This window comes from Cyclopterus lumpus, chromosome 5, assembly GCF_009769545.1.
Source record: "Cyclopterus lumpus isolate fCycLum1 chromosome 5, fCycLum1.pri, whole genome shotgun sequence".
Taxonomy (NCBI): Eukaryota; Metazoa; Chordata; class Actinopteri; order Perciformes; family Cyclopteridae; genus Cyclopterus; species Cyclopterus lumpus.
Genome location: NC_046970.1, coordinates 20195232 through 20219173, shown reverse-complemented (window position 1 = coordinate 20219173; position 23942 = coordinate 20195232). Strand labels below are relative to the sequence as shown.

At 40.8% G+C, this 23942-nt stretch overlaps 2 protein-coding genes and 1 long non-coding RNA gene across 6 annotated transcripts; 1 reads left to right on the top strand and 2 right to left on the bottom strand.

The window, feature by feature from the left end:
* The first annotated feature begins 83 nt into the window (after positions 1-83).
* Positions 84-23537, top strand: rtf2 (replication termination factor 2). Its single transcript, XM_034531815.1, has 9 exons — positions 84-258; positions 609-703; positions 890-983; positions 6662-6801; positions 7092-7170; positions 19677-19787; positions 20076-20130; positions 21864-21935; positions 22663-23537. Exons 1-9 carry the CDS (start codon positions 190-192, stop codon positions 22848-22850), a joined length of 903 nt encoding a protein of 300 aa, XP_034387706.1. The 5' UTR covers positions 84-189; the 3' UTR covers positions 22851-23537.
* On the bottom strand, positions 1562-2219 carry LOC117730261. The gene is made up of 2 exons (XR_004609455.1): positions 1846-2219; positions 1562-1770 (listed from the first exon to the last, which is right to left on the bottom strand). It is a non-coding gene; the product is annotated as an uncharacterized LOC117730261 (long non-coding RNA).
* gcnt7 (glucosaminyl (N-acetyl) transferase family member 7) lies at positions 9881-16690 on the bottom strand. 4 transcript variants are annotated; one of them, XM_034531814.1, is made up of 5 exons: positions 15736-16299; positions 13953-14208; positions 13068-13809; positions 11147-11259; positions 9881-10578 (listed from the first exon to the last, which is right to left on the bottom strand). In XM_034531814.1, exons 2-5 carry the CDS (start codon positions 14157-14159, stop codon positions 10408-10410), a joined length of 1233 nt encoding a protein of 410 aa, XP_034387705.1. In that variant the 5' UTR covers positions 14160-14208; positions 15736-16299; the 3' UTR covers positions 9881-10407. The 4 variants fall into 4 exon arrangements, with proteins under 4 accessions (XP_034387705.1, XP_034387704.1, XP_034387702.1 ...); XM_034531813.1 differs by having other exon boundaries at positions 9887-10578; positions 11164-11259; positions 15816-16289; XM_034531811.1 differs by having other exon boundaries at positions 9887-10578; positions 11164-11259; positions 15736-16288.
* Positions 23538-23942: the final 405 nt, after the last annotated feature.

Below are 23942 nucleotides of genomic sequence, written 5' to 3'. Positions count from 1 at the left end.
ACAGCTGAAGAGTTCATTCAGCCGCTAGAGGGCGACGTCATATTAGCCGCACATCCTGCGAGCGTTGCAGATCTCTCGTTGTTTGTTTACAACTCGATCACTTCCTGTCTGCCAGTAGCTTTCGTACATAGTAAGCTAACCGAAGATATTTGGGTGATTCAAACTAAACTCTACAAGTCAGCCTCCAAGATGGGATGTGATGGCGGAACGATTCCTAAAAGACACGAGTTGGTGAAAGGCCCCAAAAAAGTGGAGAAGGTGTGTTAGGCTTATTTATGCTTCCTTTTCAAATTCACAACGGATAGCAATGTTGTCTTTAGCTGCCAGTAGTTAGCTTAGGTGGCTAACAGAGTAACGTAGGCCTGTTATTATATTATGGTTATTTCCATTGATAATTACGAATACATTACGAATTGATAGATTCACTTATTTTAGGCATGCTATTTATTTATATGATATACAAGCCAGCTTTGCTGCGTTAACTTACACGAAGGTTGGCTAAAGTTCAGAAGGAGTTACACTAATGTCTATACGCAGTTGACAACTATAAAGGCTGTATGTGTATGTCGTGCTCTTTTACATATATGTGTAAATATATATGTCTCCAGGTTGATAAACATGCCGAGTCGGCTGCCAAATGGAAACACTGTGCCTTGAGCCAGGAAATACTCAGACGCCCCATTATTGCTTGTGATCTGGGAAGGTGAGAGTTGGCCTTTTTTTGTTTGTTTGTTTGTTTGTTTGTTTGTTCATCCTAAATCATGTGTGATGACAAACACAACAACACATATTGGGTTTGTGTCACAAACTAATGAGCCTGACGTGACCAGTTAACATTGCCCATTTATCTGCCCGTATTTGACATATCTGGTTCAATGGTATGTTCCAGGCTCTTTAACAAAGATGCCGTCATTGAATATCTTCTGGATAAGACTGCGGAGAGACCCAATACTGAGGCTGTAACTCACATCCGTGGGATCAAGGTATGTTGATGCAGAAGTTTTCTACTCTCAAAGTCAGAGCTCAGCTGTACAATGTGTTTCCAACATTATGTGCATGTGTCATTGGTGTTGACGCAAAAAAAAAACAATTAAACAAAAGGATATTTTTGACTGAATACCTCTCTCGACATATATGTTGTTAGATCTGGGAGATGAGCCCCTTTCACAGGACTATATAATTAACCAGCTCTCCGTTCAATGGGTCCGGATCTCCTTAGATGTTTGAGATCTGTTTAAACTGGTGGTCGAGGAAACTCGCCTGGCTTTGCTCACTGACGTCCCTCCTGACGTCTACCCCGCTTCCACTCACCACTGCACTCGACCATCTATCAGTCGCGTCAGTTAATGGCAGCTGTCCTCTAATGGACCTAGGCTCTTGGTAAGGTGCCAGGATAGGTTGTAATAGCTAGGATTTAAGCTCTCGGGCTCTGTATAGTGGACTAGGAACTACAATATCCGTTCAGAACTATATTGATGTTATGCACACAATAGTACTTGGCTTTTTACAGCCATGAATACATTTCACTACTTTCCTATGATAAACTCTCAGGACCACTTGCTTTAAATGCAGATTAGATATTTATTCCAGGGATATTTGCAGAGGCATAGCAACAGCTCAATTGTTTACTTCATTTGATTACATTACAGATTGATCAAGACATTAATTTCCTACTAAGCCGAGACTGGGTGGAAAAGTCCTTTTGGTGGTAGTTGTGGGGGAGGGAAGAGAGACTGAGTCGACCGGTCTTGGCGGGACACCCGACTCCCCCTGCCAGGAATAGAAGTACCGTCTGTGATACTCAAGCCTCAGTACAAAGTCACAGACAACAGAATCCTTCCAAACCTTATGATTTCGGCAGAGGGGGGATATGAGAACCTCCGTCAGCCAATTTCTGCCCACAATCGGTATCCTCTGAGCCATGAGCAGAGACAGAGTCCTCCAATGTTTGTGCTGGACGATGCCCTCAGCTGAGTTCCAGGCAAGGTTTAGAAACCCACATCACTCTATCAAAGATCAAACGCACGTTTTTACATTAACTTTGTTCAAAGCTTTTTTGTCACGGAGAAGGACATAACATAAACATAAAAGCACAGTATTTATTTTCTTAACATTTTTTTTTGCCCTGGCAAAAGTGATCATATGTCTTTCAAGCCGTTGCTTGAAAGACACAACACGCACACAGTTTGACTCCAACAGGATAAACTCTCTTCGTTAGAAAAAGAGGAACTTGATTACTTCACTGGTCCTTCCTGAGCCGATCATTTGAGAAACAATTTAACAGTTTCCGCCAGTTCAGTGCTTTCAGTCAACGGAATCAACATTACATATGACCTTTTGGTTATTGAATACCCAAACGCAAAATCAACTTTTAGGTTGTACTAATTTTTTTTATTATATAAGCTCCGTGCTCTTTTGCCTGATCTTTTTATTCCAGTCTTTACTTGGCAATTTACAAAATGCAAATGTTGATAAATAATCAGTTATGTTTATATAATGACTAAGTGGGTCAAGGCAAATAACAAAACAGCTAGACTAGTCTAGTAAGAAAATCAGGAAAAGACAACACATGGATTATGATCATTTAAACTCTTAGACGATATATTGTCTCATCACAATATCAATATAATTCAATTCAATTTAGTTTATTTTGTATAGCCCAATATCACAAATTACAAATTTGCCTCAGAGGGCTTTACAATCTATACACATACGACATCCCTGTCCCAGGACCTCACATCGAATCAGGAACAACTCCCCAAAAATAACCTTTGACAGGGAAAAAAGGGAAGAAACCTTCAGGAGAGCCACAGAGGAGGATCCCTCTCCCCGGATGGACAGATGCAATAGATGTCATGTGTACAGAATGAACAGCATTTAACAAGTTACATAAACACATTACATGAATATGACAATGTATGAATGGAACTCCAATCCATGAAACAGAAGGAGGTAGAGAGGAGGGGGGCGGGGCATTAGCAGAGCCAACGCGGGAGGCTGGCTCACCAGGCATCAGACATCTCCAGGTGCAATGGGCCCTATGAGATGTGAAGTCACAACGACTCCGGGGAGGAAGCAGAGTTAATAAGGTGCAATGGAGGGATGTAAATTCATCCATAAGGAGAGAGAAAAGAGGAGATAGGTGCTCAGTGTATCCTAAAACATCCCCCAGCAGCCTATAAGCCTATGAAGGAGGCAAGAGTCAACCCTCTCCTGAAGAAACCCACTCTCGACCCATCTGAAGTCAACAACTACAGACCTGTCTCTCTCCTTCCCTTCCTTTCCAAAACTCTAGAGCGAGCTATCTTTAACCAAGTCTCCTCCTTTCTTCACTGTAACAACCTTCTAGACCCCCACCAGTCTGGATTCAAGACAGGCCACTCAACAGAGACTGCCCTCCTTGCTGTCTCTGAGCAGCTTCACACTGCTAGAGCAGCCTCTCTCTCCTCTGTCCTCATCCTTCTAGACCTTTCCGCTGCCTTTGACACAGTGAACGACCAGATCCTCATGTCCTCCCTCCAGGACCTGGGTATCTCAGGCACCGCGCTCTCACTCTTCTCATCCTACCTCACCGACCGCTCTTACCGGGTAACTTGGAGAGGATCTGTGTCTGAGCCTTGTCCTCTGACTACTGGGGTCCCTCACGGTTCAGTCCTTGGTCCTCTTCTCTTCTCTCTGTACACCAACTCTCTTGGCTCTGTCATTCGCTCGCATGGCTTCACCTACCACAGCTATGCTGACGACACCCAACTGATCCTCTCGTTTCCCCAATCCGAAACACGGGTAGAAGCACGAATCTCTGCCTGTCTGACCGACATCTCTCAGTGGATGTCCGCTCACCACCTGAAAATTAACCCGGACAAGACTGAACTTCTCCTCCTTCCAGGAAAATGCTCTCCCACCCACGACCTAACTATTAACTTCAACAACTCAGTGCTGGTTCCGACTCCGACTGCCAGGAACCTCGGAGTGACGCTCGACAGTCAACTCTCCCTGACTGCCAACATTACCGCAATAACACGCTCCTGTAGGTACATGCTGTTCAACATCAGGAGAATACGACCCCTTCTCACTCAGAAGGCAGCACAGGTTCTGGTCCAGGCTCTGGTCATCTCACGGCTGGACTATTGCAACTCCCTCTTGGCAGGTCTACCTGCTAATGCCATTCAACCTCTACAGCTCATCCAGAATGCAGCTGCTCGACTGGTCTTCAACCTACCGAAATTTACCCACACTACTCCGCTCCTCCGCGACCTTCACTGGTTACCGGTGGCCGCCCGCATCCGCTTCAAAACATTGGTACTTGCGTACCGTGCTGCGAACAGATCGGGTCCGGTCTACATCCAGGACATGGTCAAACCGTACACCCCAGCCCGTTCACTTCGCTCGGCTTCTGCCAATCTGCTTGTAGCTCCTTCACTTCGAGCTAAACACTCAACAAAATCATGACTGTTTGCTGTGCTGGCTCCTCATTGGTGGAACGAGCTCCCCATTGACATCAGGACAGCAGAAAGTCTCTACATCTTCCGTTGCAAACTAAAAACACATCTTTTTCGACTATACCTTGAATAGGTAGCACTTAAATGCCGTAGGAGCACTTAAATGTCCCTTACCAATAGCACTTTGTTGTTTAGCACTTTAGTAGCACTTAAATGGCACTTACGGATAGTACTTTGTAGTTTAACTTTATTGAAGAAATTGTACTTGCTTGATTCTTGTAGTTCTGAGTTTGGACTCATGGTTTAATGCACTTATTGTAAGTCGCTTTGGATAAAAGCGTCAGCTAAATGACATGTAATGTAATGAATAGCAGCATATCAAGGGGCTCGACCAGGGCAAACCTGATTCAGCCCTAACTATAAGCACTATCAAACAGGAAAGTCTTAAGTCTATTCTTGAATGAGGTGACTGTGTCTGCCTCCCGGACTGAAAGTGGAAGCTGGTTCCATAAAAGAGGAGCTTGATAACTGAAGGCTCTGGCTCCCATCCTACTTTTTAGGACTCTAGGAACCACAAGTAGCCCCGCATTTAGTGAGCGCAGCTCTCTAGTGGGGCAATATGGTACTACAAGCTCCTTAAGATATGATGGTGCATCACCAATCAAGGCTTTGTAGGTGAGGAGAAGAATTTTAAATGTGATTCTTGATTTTACAGGGAGCCAGTGCAGAGCAGCTAATACAGAAGTAATGTGATCTCTTTTCTTAGTTTTTGTAAGTACACAAGCTGCAGCATTCTGGATCAACTGGAGGGATTTAAGAGACTTATTAGAGCAGCCTGATAATAAGGAGTTGCAGTAATCTAGTCTGGAAGTAACAAACGCGTGAACCAGCTTTTCTGCATCTTTTTGGGACAGGATGTGCCTGATTTTTGAAACGTTACGTAGATGAAAAAATGCAATCCTTGAGATTTGCTTAACGTGGGAGTTAAAGAACAAGTCTCGGTCAAAGATAACGCCGAGATTCTTTACAGTGGTGTTGGATGCCAGGGCAATGCCATCTACAGAAACCACATCACCAGATAATTGATCTCTGAGGTGTTCAGGGCCCAGTAAAATAACTTCAGTTTTGTCTGAGTTTAACATCAGGAAGTTGCAGGTCGTCCATGTTTTTATGTCTTTAAGACATTCTTGAATTTTAGCGAGCTGGTTGGTCTCTGGTTTGATCAATAGATATAATTGAGTCTGCATAGCAATGAAAGTTTATGCAGTGTTTCCTGATAATATTGCCCAAAGGAAGCATATATAAGGTAAATCAAATTGGTCCAAGCACAGAACCTTGTGGAACTCCGTGATTAACGTTGGTGGTCATTGAGGCTTCATCGTTTACAAATACAAATTGAGATTGATCTGATAAACAGGATTTAAACCAACTTAGTGCAGTACCTGAAATGCCAATCGACTGATCCAGTCTCTGTATCAGGATGTCATGATCAATGGTGTCAAACGCAGCACTAAGGTCTAATAATACCAGTATGGAGATGAGTCCTTTATCTGATGCAATTAGGAGGTCATTTGTAATTTTCACCAGTGCTGTCTCTGTGCTGTGGTGTTTTCTAAATCCTGATTGAAACTCCTCAAATAAACTATTCCGATGTAGAAAGTCGCACAACTGATTTGCGACTACTTTCTCAAGGATCTTAGAGAGGAAGGGAAGGTTAGAGATCGGTCTGTAGTTAGCCAACATCTTTGGATTAAGAGTGGGCTTTTTCAGGAGAGGTTTAATTACAGCTACTTTGAAGGAATGTGGTACATGGCCTGTTAGCAAAGACACATTAACAATATCCAGCAGAGAGGTGCCAATTAAAGGCAACACGTCTTTAAGCAGCCTCGTTGGGATGGGGTCCAAGAGACAGGTAGACGGTTTAGAAGTAAAAACCGTTGAGGACAATTGGTCAAGGTTAATGGGAGAAAAGCTATCCAAATATACACCAGGGCATACAGCCGTTTCCAAGGCCTCTCCTCTTGATGACAGATCGGCACTGGTTGAGGGCAAGACATCATTAATCTTGCCTCTAATAGTTAACATCTTTTCATTGAAGAAGTTCATGAAGTAATTACTACTGAGGTCTATAGGAATATAATATTGATATATTGCCCAGCCCTATGCATTTGTATTGATTTCATATTAAAAATGTTGCCCGTTTATCCATCCATTCCTTACAGGATATAAAGGAACTGAACTTGACTGATAACCCTGAGTGGAAGGGAGAGAGAAGAAATACTAAAGGAGACGTATATGAAGATATCCAGTGCGGCATTTTCATTTGCCCTGTTGTTGGGTTGGAGATGAATGGAAAGCACAGGTAACAATTAAAGGATCCAAAACCTAAGAATAATTCAAAAGACTGGTGCTCTTCTGCTCCATGTATATTGCATCAAGTTTAATCAAAAGATTCTAGTTTTGTGTTGATCACATTGTGCTATAAATGTCAATTCACTTTGTTAATACAGAACTCCGCTGTTCTCATCACCAGTATTAACTTTCATCCAAATGTTTAGATCAAACAATGTTCGAAGAATGCACCCCACATACTTGTATTGACATTTCACTTTGTGCAGGAAAATTACATCCCTCCAATGCTTCCATTTCCAGGTTCTGTTACCTGCAGACCTGTGGCTGTGTCTTTTCTGACAGGGCACTGAAGGAGGTCAAGACAGAAATCTGCCACAAGGTGAGCAATATTTCATCTTTTTTTCCCCAGTCTGTCTATTCAAACTTTTTTCCAGTGAATCAATGGTCTGCAAACTGTTAATTTTATTTATTTTACTCTTCTAATAGATTTGTAATCTTTCTTTCCACTAAACCTCTCCATCAGTGACCTCATTGTTTGGTAGTGATTCTGCCTCTGCCGTTCTCTCACTGCTAATGCTTGGTAAATACGCAGCATTGTTATCAATGTAGAGAAAACATTCGCAGTCTGGCATTGACGTGGTTCCAGATGGACAATCTGTTGTTTAGATAAATAAGAATGTGTGTTCAAAATTGGAAGTGTATAATATGAAGCTCCCATGGGAGGTTTGGAAATCTCCAAACACTGCACACGGATGGAATAAATTGTCAGCTATCCAGAAGATCTGTGTGTCATGAAAAAACACAGATGACTAGAAATGCTAAAAGTTATGACAAAAATTCAACAAGAGTACAAATAAGTAAACATATACCATAAACAGTCTGACCACTGACTGAATCTCCCAGTTCGCCACGGACTGATTAATGGGTGATTGGCCTGTCATTTTAGAATCTCACATTTTTGTATTTTGCAAATATCTAACATGTTTATGATACTAATAGATGATTAGATAATCTTATCAGCATTGACATAAATAATAATAGTAATATTTCTAAACAAATATGTTTTAGTTTATTTGGTCAAAAGAGGACAAAGCGGAAGTAGCTTAAGCCAAGCAGCTGTTGTCTGCACACACTGTCCCCTTTGTAGTACAATGGGAAGCACGTAGCCTCCTCCAGTTTGACCACATTCTGATGTGTGACTGTCTTTGGCAAACGTTTGGTTATCGAACTAAAGTGGAAGGAGTCTCTGTATGAATGTCTATATTAACCACCTTTTGATTACTCAACAATCATTTATCCGATTGACTTTACACTTAGTGGATGCATTGAGGAGGACCCCAGGACGGGTGGTGTTGAGTGCGAGCTCTTGAGCTCGAAGGGACATATTTATATTTGTGCGTCATGTACATACTGTGTAGTGTATGACGAGTGGACACCTATTGACTGTCACACCCCTCAACGGCACACTGGATACAGCTCGCTCTCCGTTCTCGCTACCATAATTGATTTATTTTTGGCATTATCATCGTTAGAAAGTTAAACTATTGTCACAGGCCCAGCTATCCTTCGGACATATATTATTTTTGACACTTTTTTTTTTTAGGCATCTTTATTGTTAACTGTTCATCTTTTTCAGCCGTTCCTTACTGACTGAAATAGAGCCACATGAAAAAATAAGATGCATGCCTAGGAACAATTTGGGGACTAGACCTATTTTAAGTAACTTTTAAAGCTATGGTCGTAATTTCTCATGCACAGGCCATCATGCGGTAGCAGACGGCAGATCATATCCAGTGACTGTTGTTGTTTCTGTGAAGGTGAAAGCATCTTGGCCCAGATTAGCTGTTTTACTTTGCCATAAATAGGGCCTGAATCCACTAGAAAAGTTCCAGTGCCTCTTGTGGGAAACTGACTCTCTGCAGAGATGTTTGCTTAGATAGACTTATTAGGCAATGCACAATTTCTTATATTTATAGCCAATGACATTTAGGCAGACTTTGCCTGCTTCTTGTTTAATCTCACATTTGGCTCGCATAGTGTGGACAGTTATTTTATGAATATGTAAGAATTTAGTTATTAGTTGGGCCTTCAGAAAAAACACACACAAAAACAGATGAATCAGAAAACCCACCATGATCATGTTTAGTTGACACAATGTCACATTTTTGGGACCAGTGCTGTGAAAAGAGATATTCATTGCAGGTTTTCCTTGCATATAGAGGGGCCAGGTTTGCATCTATCCTAATACTCTGTAACATTACATAACACATGCAATACTTCTCTGTAAGTGCTTTACAGTAGAAGCCTCAAGGCTGCCGGCTCAAGGCAAGAACCACCGTTGCATTGACTTTCTAGATATTACCATTAGGAATACAGGAGCAAGTACATTTCACTTTCCCGAGCCTCTGCTGTAACTTGTGTTTTGTGTTTTTTCTAACACGCTAAGACGGTGAACAGGAAACCTGCTGAGTGTGAGCATGCTAGCATGCCGATGGTAACATTGAGTTTTAAAGCACAGCCTCACCGAGTCGCTTCCATGGCTGTGGACGCTCATGGTCTAAAAAAGCGTGCCGCACATGCATTTAGGGTGTGTCCAACTCCACTTTTTGATGGGTAAACGGCGCTATTATAAACTATTTATTTTTTCTGCAGTGAAAGTATTTTTTTTTGAAAGGCCAACAAATATGGGTAGAAGCAGCATTCTTTAAAAAAAAAGATATATATATATATATATATATCAGGAATTTCTGCGCAATTCTACACAGCCACCACTGGAATCTATTTTAACAATATTATGATACGAATGATAATTTTTATTTCAACATTATGATGAAGCTTTCAACTGTTTGGTACAGCCCTAGAATTGTCTTATATGAATGAGTTTCATACTATTAGTCGTGCACTCTGTTTTACTATTTGACACTTTCCATTAATGCGTGGTGCTGAATTCACGATGCTGTGGCATATTGTGAAGAGGGGAAGAGACGGGTGTGTGTGGTCATTGGCCGGTGAACCCTCTTCCTCCGCCCTCTGCCATTCCTGTCCCTTTATAATGTAAAAATAGGGCACGTAGTCTTGTTTAAAGGAAAGATTGTTGACATCGTCTTTATTTGTTTGTTTACACCTGCTACACTTCAATTAAATAGAAAAGAAAAAAACATTTCATCAGTGTTTTTTTTAACTTGACCACACACAATATTAAATAATATTTAATTAAATTAAACAATATGAAACTCCTATTCCGTTGTTAAATACCTTTCTTTGTTTAGTGCAGTTGTCTTAAATAGTATATGTTATATACTTGTATATTTTAAATTAAATTCATTGTACCTTTTTCCTTTAATTAACTGCATTGCTTTAGTGTCAACTATTTTTTTGTCACACTCTCTTCTGTTTATCAGAACAACTATTACAGTTACATACAGAGACGGATATGACCTTGAACAGTGGCCTCGCCACAAAGGAAGTGGACCGTTTGTCCTCCTGACGTTCTCAGTTCAGTTTTCTCCTGCCCACATTTTTGACATTCACAGCCAACAGAGATTTCATGGTCCAGCAGTGCCGTTCAAGTAGCTGCGGCTTGAGTTGCTCTGTGTGGCCAGAAGCCACGATGGCTCTATGGAAACAGTTGCCTGGTCCAACACCTTGGTCCTGTGCCACTGCTCCAGGCAGTCCAGGGCCTCGGGAAAGGTTTCACTCTCAAACTTGTTGGCGAACATGCTGTTCCTGTTGATGATCCACGGCAGGTCTTCCACGCCATAGATACAGATGTCTCGTACATAATGCCCTGGAACACAACAACAACAATTTTGGCCTTTACTTGTATATTAGCTATAAAGCCTGCAGGTTTTTTTGCCTCGCATTGTTACATAACAATTAGATTTTTTTCATTTTTTTTTATCTTTAACCTGTAAAAGGGTCATTTCAAACGGACAACCTACTGAAGAGTACGTCATAGCAGATACACCCTCATATCTGTCCTTTTATCATCTTTCGTTGAGTAAATCTTGTGTTGCCTTTGCAAGTAATTGGTTCTGTAATCCTGTCTGGAGCCAAAGAGCCAAACATAAAACAAAGAGTAAGGAGCAGACAATGTCTTTTTGTAATCGGAGAGAGGACGAGTATGACGTAGGCTAATGTGAGGACAAAAGTTAATAATTAGTACACTTTTATATGTGTCGTAGTGGGCTTGGCTGTAAAAAGACTAATGTAATGATTTGCTTGTAAATTACATTATAGATTCTGTTACAATGAGATTTGCATACAGTAGTATCGCAATACACACAAGACAAGTAGAATGTAAGCTGGACCATAGATAAGCCCTGCGGTACAGTGATTATTCAATAAAGTAGTACCTCATTGTTACACACACCTTTGCAGCCTTTGTGTGTCATTCCCTCTTGATCCCTCCACTTGATTGACCGGACGTCTCCTTCCCAACCTCCATCTAGATGGCTGCCTGGAGCTTCTTCAAACACATAACCAGACAAAAGTAATTGCAGTTATTTGACTGGATTGAAATATTGGTTTACTTAGTTTTGACTTCCCTCTTTCGAACGGCCACATCCACTGTGTGGGAGATTGCCCCTGATGCTTCCCTTTTAGAAAAGCTTTTTATAAGCCTTTCTCTTTTGTGTAACTTAAATAAGCCGTTTGAAAACACGAACAATAAATGTCATCTTTGTGAAGCTTGTCCAAATATGCTTTTCAGTACATCCTCTTTCACATGTCTAGTTAATGTTCCTCCCTCAGTGCACAATGGCAGTGCAAAGCCACTTCCCTAAGGGAAGCATCCAGACAGGCCTAGTATTTACTCATCACTTATAAATACAGCCACATGAAGATCAAACGAGAACAAGCAAAACTATTTCCTAAAGAATGTTTATCTTGGCCTTATGTTCACACTAGCAATCCTGAAGAACAGACAACTTACAATGGTGTTATTGTGTTGCTAATGTCCTAATGAAATGATCAATATCTATATTGATATCAGTTAACGTCTGTGAAAGGTTCAGTACAATAACCATTGTTTAGACATCAAGACATCAAGTGCTTTTTCCTCAGATAGAAGTGTGTCACCTCAGGACGGATATGTTGCCAAAAGAATACAGTTTATTACTCGAGCATTTACTCAAGTGTGAAAAATTACAGTTACCAAGGGTGCATATACTGTATGTAGGGAATCAGAAGGTGATACAAGTTTCTTGATTATCAATATAGGCTAGATATCATGAGTATCCATGTTCATACAATTCATTTTAAACAATATACATGATAAAACAAGACCATATGCTGTAGTTTTTACTTGTTGCCATATGTGTGAGATGAAAATAAAGGATATGCATTCAAGAACACATAAGTGTTCTTTTCTAGTTGGTAGCAATGCGTAAAACATTTCAATTTGACATTGTTTGCAAAGAACATGTTCCAGCATCTTTTTAAATTATTTCACATTTCATTTGCCATGTGTCAGTAAAGGCTGAGCATTAATTTCATATGATAATGTATGGCCTTTTTAATGTCTACGGAAATCATATATTGAGATACTGTGTTTAAATTGACAAAAACAAGTATATTTTAACCCGAAATCTAATTATTTTGCACCAAAATTCTTAATTAAATGAGAAAATACTTTAAATTGTTCAAGTATTTGATTCACAGACGTGTATACAAAACCGTGTGGTTATTTTAATAAGACTATTATAAAAGATTAGACCAAAAGACCAGTAACTTCTCCCACAGCGTATTTTATGAGGGAAAGAAAAACACCAAGTAAAGTAAAAGGATAACATTTAGAGTTTGTGATGGTTAACAGGCTTCAGAGTGGTTTAAACATTTTTTTGGGACGGTGGCAATTTCTTTTGTTTGGAGCCTTGTAGACCAGCTGCTATAATCAAACAATAAAGGTCATTAGTATCTGCGGCAGAAAAAAAAACCTGATCCCCTTTTTTTTCCCTTTTGTGCCGTGACTCTGATTTGTGAAACCATCCGAACCGTGAGTTTTATGATCCGTTTCACCACGACGTCCCGTCATATTGCAATATATCACACAGCTCCAGCAAATTTGAAATCCTGCCATAAAAGCACAGTGAGTGAGCCTGTGTAAAACGTTTAGGGACCAAATGTGCCGTTTGACCTTCATTGATTGTGTTTCTGTATCGCACAGCTCATTTTGTTTAAACATCCTCATTACACAAGTTAATAATTAAGTTATTTTCTAGAATTGGTGCTGCAGAACATAGGCCCCCGTGTACCCATTTGAAACGGGCAGTTTACCTTTGATGTGACTGAGTGTCACCCAGTAGTGCTCGTCTGGGCTGAACGTGTCTTTGGACCACTCCAAGAGGTCCTGGGCTATTGGGCTTTTCAGAACAAAGTCTACAAAACCCCTTGTGAGAGCGTAGTACGCCGTTCCAAAATAAACTTGCAGATTGTGTGGAGGCGGACCTTTCTTCAGTCCTGACCCTGTCAGAGCCACATGTGAGCCCATTATCTCCCTGTGCTGGAGCTGTGTCCTGTGCCTCATAGACGCCGGCTGCTTGACCCCAGGCGTCATGTTTCGGTCCCGCCACTCTTTGCTCTGCATGTACCGCACCAGTTCCAGGTTGCTCTTAACGGGGAAATCCTGTCCACACAGATTCACCACCTTCCTCCAGCCTATTTTGGACTCTGCTAGATCCCTCATGCAGTTAAAATCTGCTTGCAGGCGGGAGAAGCCACCGTACGTCACTGTCTCGCTGCGGCTGGATAGGAAGGTATTTTTAAAGCAGCCGACGAGCTTCAGTACAGCCGCCTTGTACTCCGAAGAAGCCTTATTGTCCACGTGAATGCAGTAGACATTGTGTGGCATGTAAATGGCCCGCAGCAGGCGTACGAAAAGCTCCAGCTCCTTGTGAACAGTCACAATGAAAGCTAAAGGGTAGTCCTCTTCCTCCCGACTAAGAGGCCTCGTGATGAAGTGTAGGTCTCTGATCAATTTGGAACACTGTATGCGACTATTGAGAATATAGCTTTCCACCTATAGACGGAGACAAATGTGTATTAACACCACACCTGTCATCAAAACATAGTTACCCTCGTAGTGTTTTTTTACTAGAATGTTTACTCACATGTGTCATTACTTTGGATGCATCTTCAGTTTCACTTTATATATTGACTTACCTGGCAGTCACGGCGGTACCGCCCCACTCCTTCCTCCATGCGGGGCAGTAAAGCTTTACATTCGTTGGCGAAGGGCCTGCAACTTAGGGGCTCGAGCAGCTTGGGCTCTGTTGGCATCCTGGCCCTCATGTAAATAACTGAACAGATAATGATGCTCATCCCCAGGCACAACAGGAAGCTGCATTTTGCCCCCTCAAGCTGGCGCATAATAGCCCCGCTTCACCGTATCCAAGAAGCACCACCACGGATAAAACTCCTGCAAGAGAGACATCCGCATCGGTGATTTGCAGTCGGGTCTTGGACCCCTGAGGGATGTGAAATAGGGTTAAATATGTAGGTTAGCGCTAATTGATGGAGCCGGGTTTTAGATCAAGAAATGTAGTTTAGTGTACAGAATTTAGTCTATTAGTAACTGGTATTTGAGATGTGAACGCATAACTGGCAACACATTCTAGTAATAAATTACACCATTTGAAGAAAGCAACCCTCCCCTGAAAAAACAGGGCTTTTTGGGGGTTTTTTCCTGGCTTTTTGCCCCTTCTCTTTACTCTTTCCTTTCATCTTTACATAAAGAAAGACAAATATATATTAATAATATTGTTGTTTATGATCGCAATTATCACTAGTATTCTCATATAACATCTCTTATTGGCTTCTAATTTGAAAAAGCATGAAGTAAATGTGGCAACAAATTACTCAATAGAATTTCACCAGTCTACAAAATATAGAGAAATTGAATATTGTTATTCCTGTAAGGAACATGCATTGATGCTAGTGCTGAAATGATTAGGTGGTTGAATAATCAATTATTGGATCAATAGAAAATAATATTTATACCACGTAAAAAATAATAGACAATATCTGCTTATAGTTTCCTTTCTTTTATTTCATATTATGAATTTAGCGTTTTGTAAACGTCTTGAGATAAATTTTTAAGAAAGTGAGTAATTGAGACTATGTTTAGTTATTTAATAGATGTAACCACATTTTCATTCATGCCGTTGAAGATATTACAGCTTTGATTGAAACGTGATATCGAGACTCGGTGAATGAGTTTTGCCGGATCATTTGAAAACTGTAATAACAGGAGGACAGAGCGACGTGCAAGGTACAACGACAGATAGCAACAAGTAAACCAACAACATCTTTGTGAGATATGAGGATAAGTTTCAAACTGACCGGACATCATGTAAAGTCTTGTAAAGCACAACCTTCACAAGGACTCTCTGAACCCCCCGAGCTGACCAGTAGCATTTGACATAGAGGCACAAAGAGCCATCCTCTTTGGAATAAGTAATTACTATTATTATGAATTATTATATGCCACGGTTCCATTTTTGACTAAAATCCCAATGCAAGGCTTTCTCGGGGCATTTTAATTGTTTCTGACACTTCCCCATCCAGAACAGTTTCTAAATCAAAAAGGGTTTGTGGCGGCATGGAAATATGCACGTTTCTAATCTTCTGTCGAGATGCCACCCACCCCCCACCCTCATTCACACCTTACTTGACTGACGGGAAGAAAAAAGTAATGCCTGTAAATTAGATAAAACGTGTAGCTTGACTGCTCTCAATGTTTGTACATGGGGTTTATTAAAAACAAAAATGTTGCTCAGTCAAAAACCTTAAAATCTTAGTTTTAGATAACAATGATTTAACATTTGTTTTTAGACTATATCTTTATGTTATGTTAGTTTTGCTGTCTAGATCAAACATCTAAAGCGTATTCCAACGCAACACATATAAGCACACATACAGATACAGTATGGAACGAGCCATTTACCTTCCAGGCCGTTCGGTCTGAAGTCCAAATGGTGAAGAAGTAAAACATTAGATATCGGCGCCTCCACGGATCATTGTTACCTGAACAGCGACTCCGAGCTTGCTACTATAATCCACCCGGAGTCCGGTGGGGAACAGAAGCCATTTCCACTTGCACCATTGAAATCAGCAGCAGCAGCAGCAGCAAGAGTAGTAGTAGTAGTAGTAGTAGTAGTAGTATTTCTGTCCTATGTTTGACCTAAACTCAGTTGACAGGGGATTGTGTTTTGTACGCGGTGTCGCAGATTGTGCTCGCTGAACTTGGGACCCTGACAGAGTGAGACAGAGTGCTTTGAGGTCTTTTTTTCTCTCTCCCTCTCTCTCTTGTTGTATTCATTGCTGATTAAGTCGCTCCCCCCACATCCCCAGGAGACGAGGTCTGTCCCTGCCTGGTTACCGGCAGTAGTGCACACGCCTGATGCACCGCTCACACACACACACACACACACACACACACACACACGCACACACACACACACACACACAGGCACACACACAGGCACACACACACACACACACACGTTTTTTCCACTCTCCTCCCCCCTTACAGTGTTCTGCTCACCGGTGTGTTGCATCTTTCTTTTTGGTCCTCTTGCTTTGCATCATCTTTGTCTCTCCTTTTTCTTTTTTTTTACATCCCAGTTCCTTCTCCCCTGTTAGAGGTCAAACGCACCGATTTAGCCGCCGCGTCTCTCCGCTGGGCGCTGCCTCTCTGTCTTGTTCACCTTCTTGTTTGTTGCCTTTTCAAATAGCTGGTTTAGTGCTGCGGCAAGATTGATGTTGACATCTCGTTCCCCCGATTTAAAGATACGGTTCTCAGCCAACCGGTGGCCTGTGTCATTTGTGGTAATGGCAACAGCAGAGTGACTGACTTCAGAGCAGCACCCACAGAGTCTGTTTGCTGCCTGGTCAGCTTCTGAGATTATCCCTCTTCTGTTGAACAGAGCACATGGCCGCAGCTCCCCCCCCCCCCCCCCCCCCCCACCCCTCCCCCACCCCCACCTGAGCCTGCATTACAGCAACACAATAGGTCCCCTGGTGGTTACACAGGGGTTTGATATTTGTGTTTGTATATGGGTGTGTTTTTCCTTTCTTTGAGGCAGCCATGCTGCTTATCTTTAGTAGCTTTGATCAATACACACAATGATGAATTAGAGATATTTTTTGTCAGTCTACTCTTTGGTCTGTCCAGGCGAAATGCACCGATGTTTAATGACTGGTTTCTCAGAGTGGGTTTCACACAGAAGTGGCGGGTTTAACGCGCTATGTTCCCTTTTGTTAACAAGTTGGAGACTTGTTTTAGGTAACTCATCACACATACTATTTTCAGTGCTGAATTAACATGCAAAGTGTAAACTTGTCCAATACTTACCATTGTTGGTTTAATTCCAACATGTTATTTCCATGGCCTATAAGTTCAATCAATATTTCTATGAGCTAGCTAATATGAGCTAGTCTCCCTCAAAGCCAGAAAAAGTCTCAAATGTGTAATGTCATCCAGTATTAAGTATGGCACTGCTCCATCCTAAAATATCCCCAAATACTCAGAATATTCCCCCGGGGTGCTCTGTGTCCTCTGTCCTCCCCATTTAACTGCCTAAGGAGCAGTTCCAGACTTTATATAGATTTTGGATTTGGTAGAGAGTTCTTCAAGGTTACTTACATTCTTATTTAGACCATAAGAATAACATGCCTGGATTTTAGAATTATATAAATTATAGCTTGCAACATATAAAAAAAAAAAAAACTGAACTAGTTCATTTTTTGGAGCTGTGAACTTAGTTCAACATTTTTGAATTATGAACTATGAACTGAACTAGTTCATTTTAAAATGTGTGAACTATGAACTGAACTAGTTCATGTAGAAAGTGAACTTTCCCAACACTGTTTGTCATTACCTAGCATATTGATTACTTGGTGAACTGAAGCCATGTTCATTTTAATACCAAGTTTATTTGTATACAGTAGACTAACTTTACAGCAGTGAGGAGGACGTTGATGAAGTCCAGGAAGAAAGCATTTAGATTCAGGAAAAAAAGATGTGGGTTGGGGGGTGCTGATCATAGGGAATACACCTTTTTATTCAACGATCATGTTTTTGTTGTTCGATGAAAGAATAAAGTTCTACTCACAAAATGTCAAAAATGTCATTTTTAAAAGTTGTATTATAAATGTTTGCATGCATGCAAGGTAAATGCAGTTAAATTACACCAACATTTTCAGTTTATTCCTGGTAATTCCCGTGGAAAGTTTCCAACTTTGAATATTCCCGGAATTTTGCAACCCTGTACATACAACGGCTAGGCTACTTCAATAATGATGTCACTAAATCATTACCGACATTATTATGATGATCCGGACCTTTTGTGTGAGGAAATTCTCTAACTGTTGCACATTATGAAATAACCCCGGTCTAGATGGTAACCCTAGATTTGTGTAACTGCCAGTGAGATGGTTCAGGTAAGGCATTGACCTCGAATGGGTCAGGTTCAGATGGGTCTCGGTCAGCGAGGCTCTCGAAGAGCTTTGCACATTTCTTGCAAACCTAGGTTAACCTAGACATGAGCCGAACATATACTGGTCCATTTAAAGTGGATTAAACAAAACGCAATAGCAGAAGAATAGAGAGCAGTGTGATCCTGGCTGGATGGCCTGGTCCACACGTTTGAAAATAGTTACTGCATCCCGCGACGCCGTTCATCTTTTATTCTAGTCTTCCCTCTTTCCACATGCTTCGCTGTGTTTTGAGTTTTGGTTTTCCTCTCGGAGTAAAACAAACACAGCCTGCATGCAAATACATTTAAGAGGGAAGGTATGTGGCAGAGAGAGGGTCCTAATGTTGTTCTTTTATCATTGTGTTCAGACCAATGTTGCATTATAGAAATAGCTGGATTTATTTGTGTACCATCTGCCAGTTTAGTCCATATATTTTGCCACGGTAGGTACTTCATGAACAATTGTTGTGATATTCGTCAAGCTGGATAAACAAAACATTGCTTTGCAAGTCAAAGTAAGGACCACGTCTCCTTATCTGTTGTGCACCTGAACCTTGTTTAACCTTGTTTGTGGACTTTTCACCTAATCATTACGTGTTTTTACAGGAGGTTTGCACATTTGAATGTCACGATGTATCCGGGTGATGTGTTTTTACAAATCAGTTTAACCTCAGAGAAATGCATCTTTAAACCAGCCCACCACCTAAATTTATATTAGTCAAATTCTATGTGTCCTGGTGAAAATCCTGTCAACACATTGTAGGTTGTTGTCACGTACTGTACATTACGGGTTCTCAACCCGTTGCGATGTATGGCCTATTTCTGATTGTTAAAGCATTTCAAAGGAACACGTTCCCAAATAAATAAGTTTTAAAAAATTGAATGGTGACATAAAAGGATAACAAATATTATGGGTGGTAAATATGTTATAATGACCAAAATGAATAATGGTTACAAGTTTAATTCAAGTTCATATTTCTTCACCACACGCAGGGTGGTTTCCTACATCACTTTTTCACTTTGTAAATTACCAAACATTTTAATTTGAATCTAACCCTTTGTCAGTACCTCTGCAACCTACTAGATGGCGCTCTGAGCCCCACTGGTTTAGAATAGCAGCTTTAAATAAGTACCCTAGAATAATTTACTTCGGGACTGCTCCAACAACTTTATTAGACGGTCTCACAAAAATACAAAAGCTGGATTTGGAACCTTTTCTTCACTCACTAGACACAACAACGTTTTAAGATATCAATGTGTTCTGATGCGTTTAACTTTTATTATTTGACACTAAGATATAGCAACAACTCATGCCCATGATATTCTCTTATGAACATCATGATATAACAAATACCCTCATGAACATTTGTCCGTATCTCTCAACTGAGCTGCCATGTTTTTGTTTTAGTGTGGCGAAGGGTTTAAAGCCGAGGACGTCGTTGTGCTCAATGGCACTAAGGAGGAGGTGGGGAAGCTGAGAGAGAGGATGGAAGAGAGGCGGGCCAAAGCCAAAACTAAGGTGGGTTTCTATTTAACCAGAATTACAGCTAATCTAAGCTGATGATGTCAGAGAGTGGGTTGTTGTCGAGTTTGAATAAACTATAACACATTTTATTGGGTTCTTATCGGTTAGCTTTTTGATAATATCTTAATTGTCTTATGATTATTTTTCTGTAAACTGATTCAACCAATCATAAATACTTGTCTTGGAATAATATTGATAATAACAAATAATAATAATAATAAACATTTTAAAAACAGTTTTGAAAGTTTTGCAATAAAAGCATTTCCCTTTTCTTATTTTTAGAAATCCAAGAAGAGCAAAGCAGCTGAAACCGTGGCCACATCGTCGGAGTCAAAAGGTGTGTGTGTAAAGCCTCGGAGACGCATGATACATCATGTACAGATAAATCTGTTTTTACATAAACAAAACCAAGCAGCTAAAAAAGCCTTTACTTCTTCATTTGAATAAATGTTTTGAATTTGCTGTTTTGAGTTAGCCGGGTTAATCAAACAGTAAGGACCTATGTATTCAATCCATCGTGGAGGAATATGACACTGTTGGAATAACACTGTAGAATGTGACGCCATTATCTGCTATACAAAACCTTTAACTACTTGAGTCTGTAGATATTGCAGCTATCTTTAGACTCCGCTGTGAGACGTGGATGATGTATATCACTTTCACTAAGCCAGTAGATTAGAGTCTAATACTCACACTCTTTAAATATTTCAGATATGCTTTGGGAAATCTCTCACCTGCTCTTTTCCGCTGACAAGTTAACTTTTTCTTTTTCATAACTATGTTGTTAGTAGATGTTGTCTTTTGTTTGACTTGTGTCAATGTGCATATATTTTGCATTGTATTGGTCATCAACACTATCTGTCATGTATCGAGATTCAGGGTTTAGGGTGCTTTCACACCCGTTTCTGATCAGGTGCCTGTTTTTATTTTTTTTGTAACAAACGGACCATGGGGAGTAAACATAAAGTTATGCAGATCGACGGGTAACTCTTGGACAGTTTTGGCAAATGTCATCATGCATCATCAGAGCGTCATTAAGGAAAATCAAATGATGGTGACTGACAGACGTTTGTGCAGAACCTCTACGCGTCTGAGGGGTATGATGTTTATGTTGTTTGGTGTGTCACAAAGAGTTCACAAAGTAAAAACTGATCATAGGTATTATCAGGAGGCTGTTATTAGTCGACAGCATGTTATGAATAAGACTCGCAGGTAGAGACCGAGCACAAAGCAGGCGTCTTAAGCGGTAATGATTCTGGGCTTATTACCGTCTGATTGCTGTTAATCACTTTTTAATGGTCTTAATGAACAGACTAAGGACAATTATAAAAGATTGCTTCCTGAACTTCCCCATCGCCACCTTGTCACCGTCTCGATTTGATTGTTTGGTCCGCACAAGGGTTTGATTGACGGCTTTCACCTCTGCCCAAACAAATCGTATTAACCTGACAGGCTACACATCATTATGGAATCATTTTGGATTGGTCATAGAGTTCAGTCTCTATCATTTTTTTGTGTGTGTGTTCTATTTCCATGCCAAATTTATTTTCATTCCTGAGTCTCGTGAAAATGAAAGAAATGCAAATCCTATCTGGTGATTTTGGAACAGGTACAGTGGTTTTACAGTTTGGCCGCGTGGTCATTCCTCTGAGATCAGAGACCTCGGAGAGCACTGGTTTGGTTTCCTGATTAGTTCTCCAGACCAGCACAGGGCTCCTACCTCACAAGTGAACAGGATGTTGGCTCAATAACACTCTGTTTATATGCATTACTCAAATCAAAAGGTTTTGATGGAACAATTAAGAAAGCCAAAGTGCCGCTTTTCTCTTCCTGCTTGTGTAAAGTCTATTTTTAATTGTAAAGGTTTACTAGTACTAGTTGTCCTAGTTGTTTAGAACATGTACTCTTTAGGGTGTTCACAACAAACAAAGTGGATCATGAATTCAACTTGAATGAGAAAGCTTTTATGCAACCGTATTTACATTTTCTGAAACCATAGCTAGTTTATACTTAAACAAAACATTGAATGAAGTCTTAATCAAACTGTCTGACTCTGGTTTCCTTCTGCAGAAGAGGCACAAGCTCCACAAGTGGATCTAACGGAGAGCGCCCAGCCCAATGGTGGAGAAAGCAGCCAGCCAGGTAGCTGACCACACTTTGCTGTGATGCATACAGACAAACGAAGCTTAAATTAGACTTGAAGGTGCACAATTCCGAGTCGAGATCATATCTTTTGATTGAGGGACGATGACGACTGAGCCGGCGGCTGGCGTCCCAGAGGGCGAGCGCGACGCCTCCGCGGCTCTGCCACATGAGCAGAGTGGCGTCGATTAGCCAACCAGTGGAGCGCACACACGGGGACTGACATGTACCGACATGAGCGCGCCTCGTCCCGCTACGCAGGCAAAGCTTCAGAGAGGCTTTGCTTACAACAGACGCATCCATTCTCTGCTCTGGATGGCATTACTATATAGTATAGTAATATATCTTTACAGGGCAAATACATGCTTGCTGCTATTTTAATGCTCTGAATTTCTAATTTAGCACCTTTTTAACTTCTCTAAATTTGAAAATGTCCTCAGTGCTGAACTTGTCTGCAGGATTACTGACAGGAATCTCCCCCAGATTCTAACTGCATGGCACTGGTTAAGAAGAAAAGGTTTTGCATTCATGTGTTCAGTGAATTAAAACCACTCCAGTGATATCATTTGTTTATTATAGAACAAAGTCGACGTAAATTATAAAAAGCTGGTTTAAATATTAGCAGCGGTCGCATTCCCCTCCTTTTTTTTAAGCATTGTGTTATTCTTTGTTCTTATCGTCATCCTGCTGTTTCGTTTACTCTGTCATTTATCATTTTACCACCTAGCTGTGGCCGGACCCTCCGACTCCTCGAAAGGCACCAAGTCTTTGACGTCGTCCACCGACAAAAGGTCCTTTCAGGAAATGACGGAGAAGTCGGAGGTCTTCAAGTCCCTTTTCACCACCCACAGCTCTGCCAAGCGCACTAAAGACCAGACGTCCAACTGGGTCACCCACACCCCGTATCACTTCTAGTAACCATCACTCGGAGCAAAGATCCCCATTTTTAGATTGTTCCAGAAACAGTGACCCATTCAAGGCCCATTACTGATGAAGCTAGTTCTACACATTACCCACATGACCTCTAATAATGTCACCAATGTGTGTACTCATTCCCAGTGTGTCTCATCAGTCCCCAGTAGCTCAGTGTTTAGGTGTTGTCAACATTTTGTTAATGGCTCCCCGAGCTGTTCAGCCTCTTTGTTTTGTAACCGTCCTCCCCGATGGATTCTCCAGCTTCACTGTGTTCCCAGTCACAGGTGCTCTGAGAATTGATGCTATGGCGACTGTATTATCTCTGCTGCCTCCTAGTGGACAGGGTGCAGGTTTTCTTTTATAGTGATTTCATCAGAGATCAAATTAAGTCGGATCACAGGCTTAATTTAAGGCAAAAAAAATAAATAAGGAAGTTAAATCTCTACATCTTTAAAGCAGGTCATACTGTGTTTATCTTTACTTAATTGTTTCCCTTTTATGAGCTCTGTCAGTGTGAGCTTGGCCACACTTTGTATAACATTTAGGGCATTCAATTAATATGTATTCATCACATTGTTTTTGTTTTTCTTGAAAAGTGGGTTCAATTGGGTTAACAACATAAAGACAGTTTTAAGCATCTTGCTTATTTATTTAAGCTTCTGATGCTCATAAATCAACAACATAGTGCACGTGGCAAAAAAATGACAAACGTACGTAGCTGTTGTGTAACAGCGATCTTTATTCGTGAACGTCACAAGCTTCATTATTTAAAACAAGGTGCTTCCAACTGTATGTTTTTCATAAGGAAGATCGTTGACGTGAAAAATATCTCATTATGTTATGTTGGCTTCCAGTTTATTAGCAAAATATAGTGAATGGTCACATTTTCTACACTCTTCTTCGGGCAGATTTTTTTTAAAGAAGATTCAAAATGTGTTTTTCCTGTTTTAAGTTAGACAGTTTCTTCTTTCTTCTTTTGTTTTTGCAAAAATAAATTTCTATTCAGTCCTATTAAGTTGACTTTTTTCTCTCATTTTTTCCTCTTGCTGTGTATTGGTTCAGCCTGTAAGAATATAAAGCCTGGTTACAAAA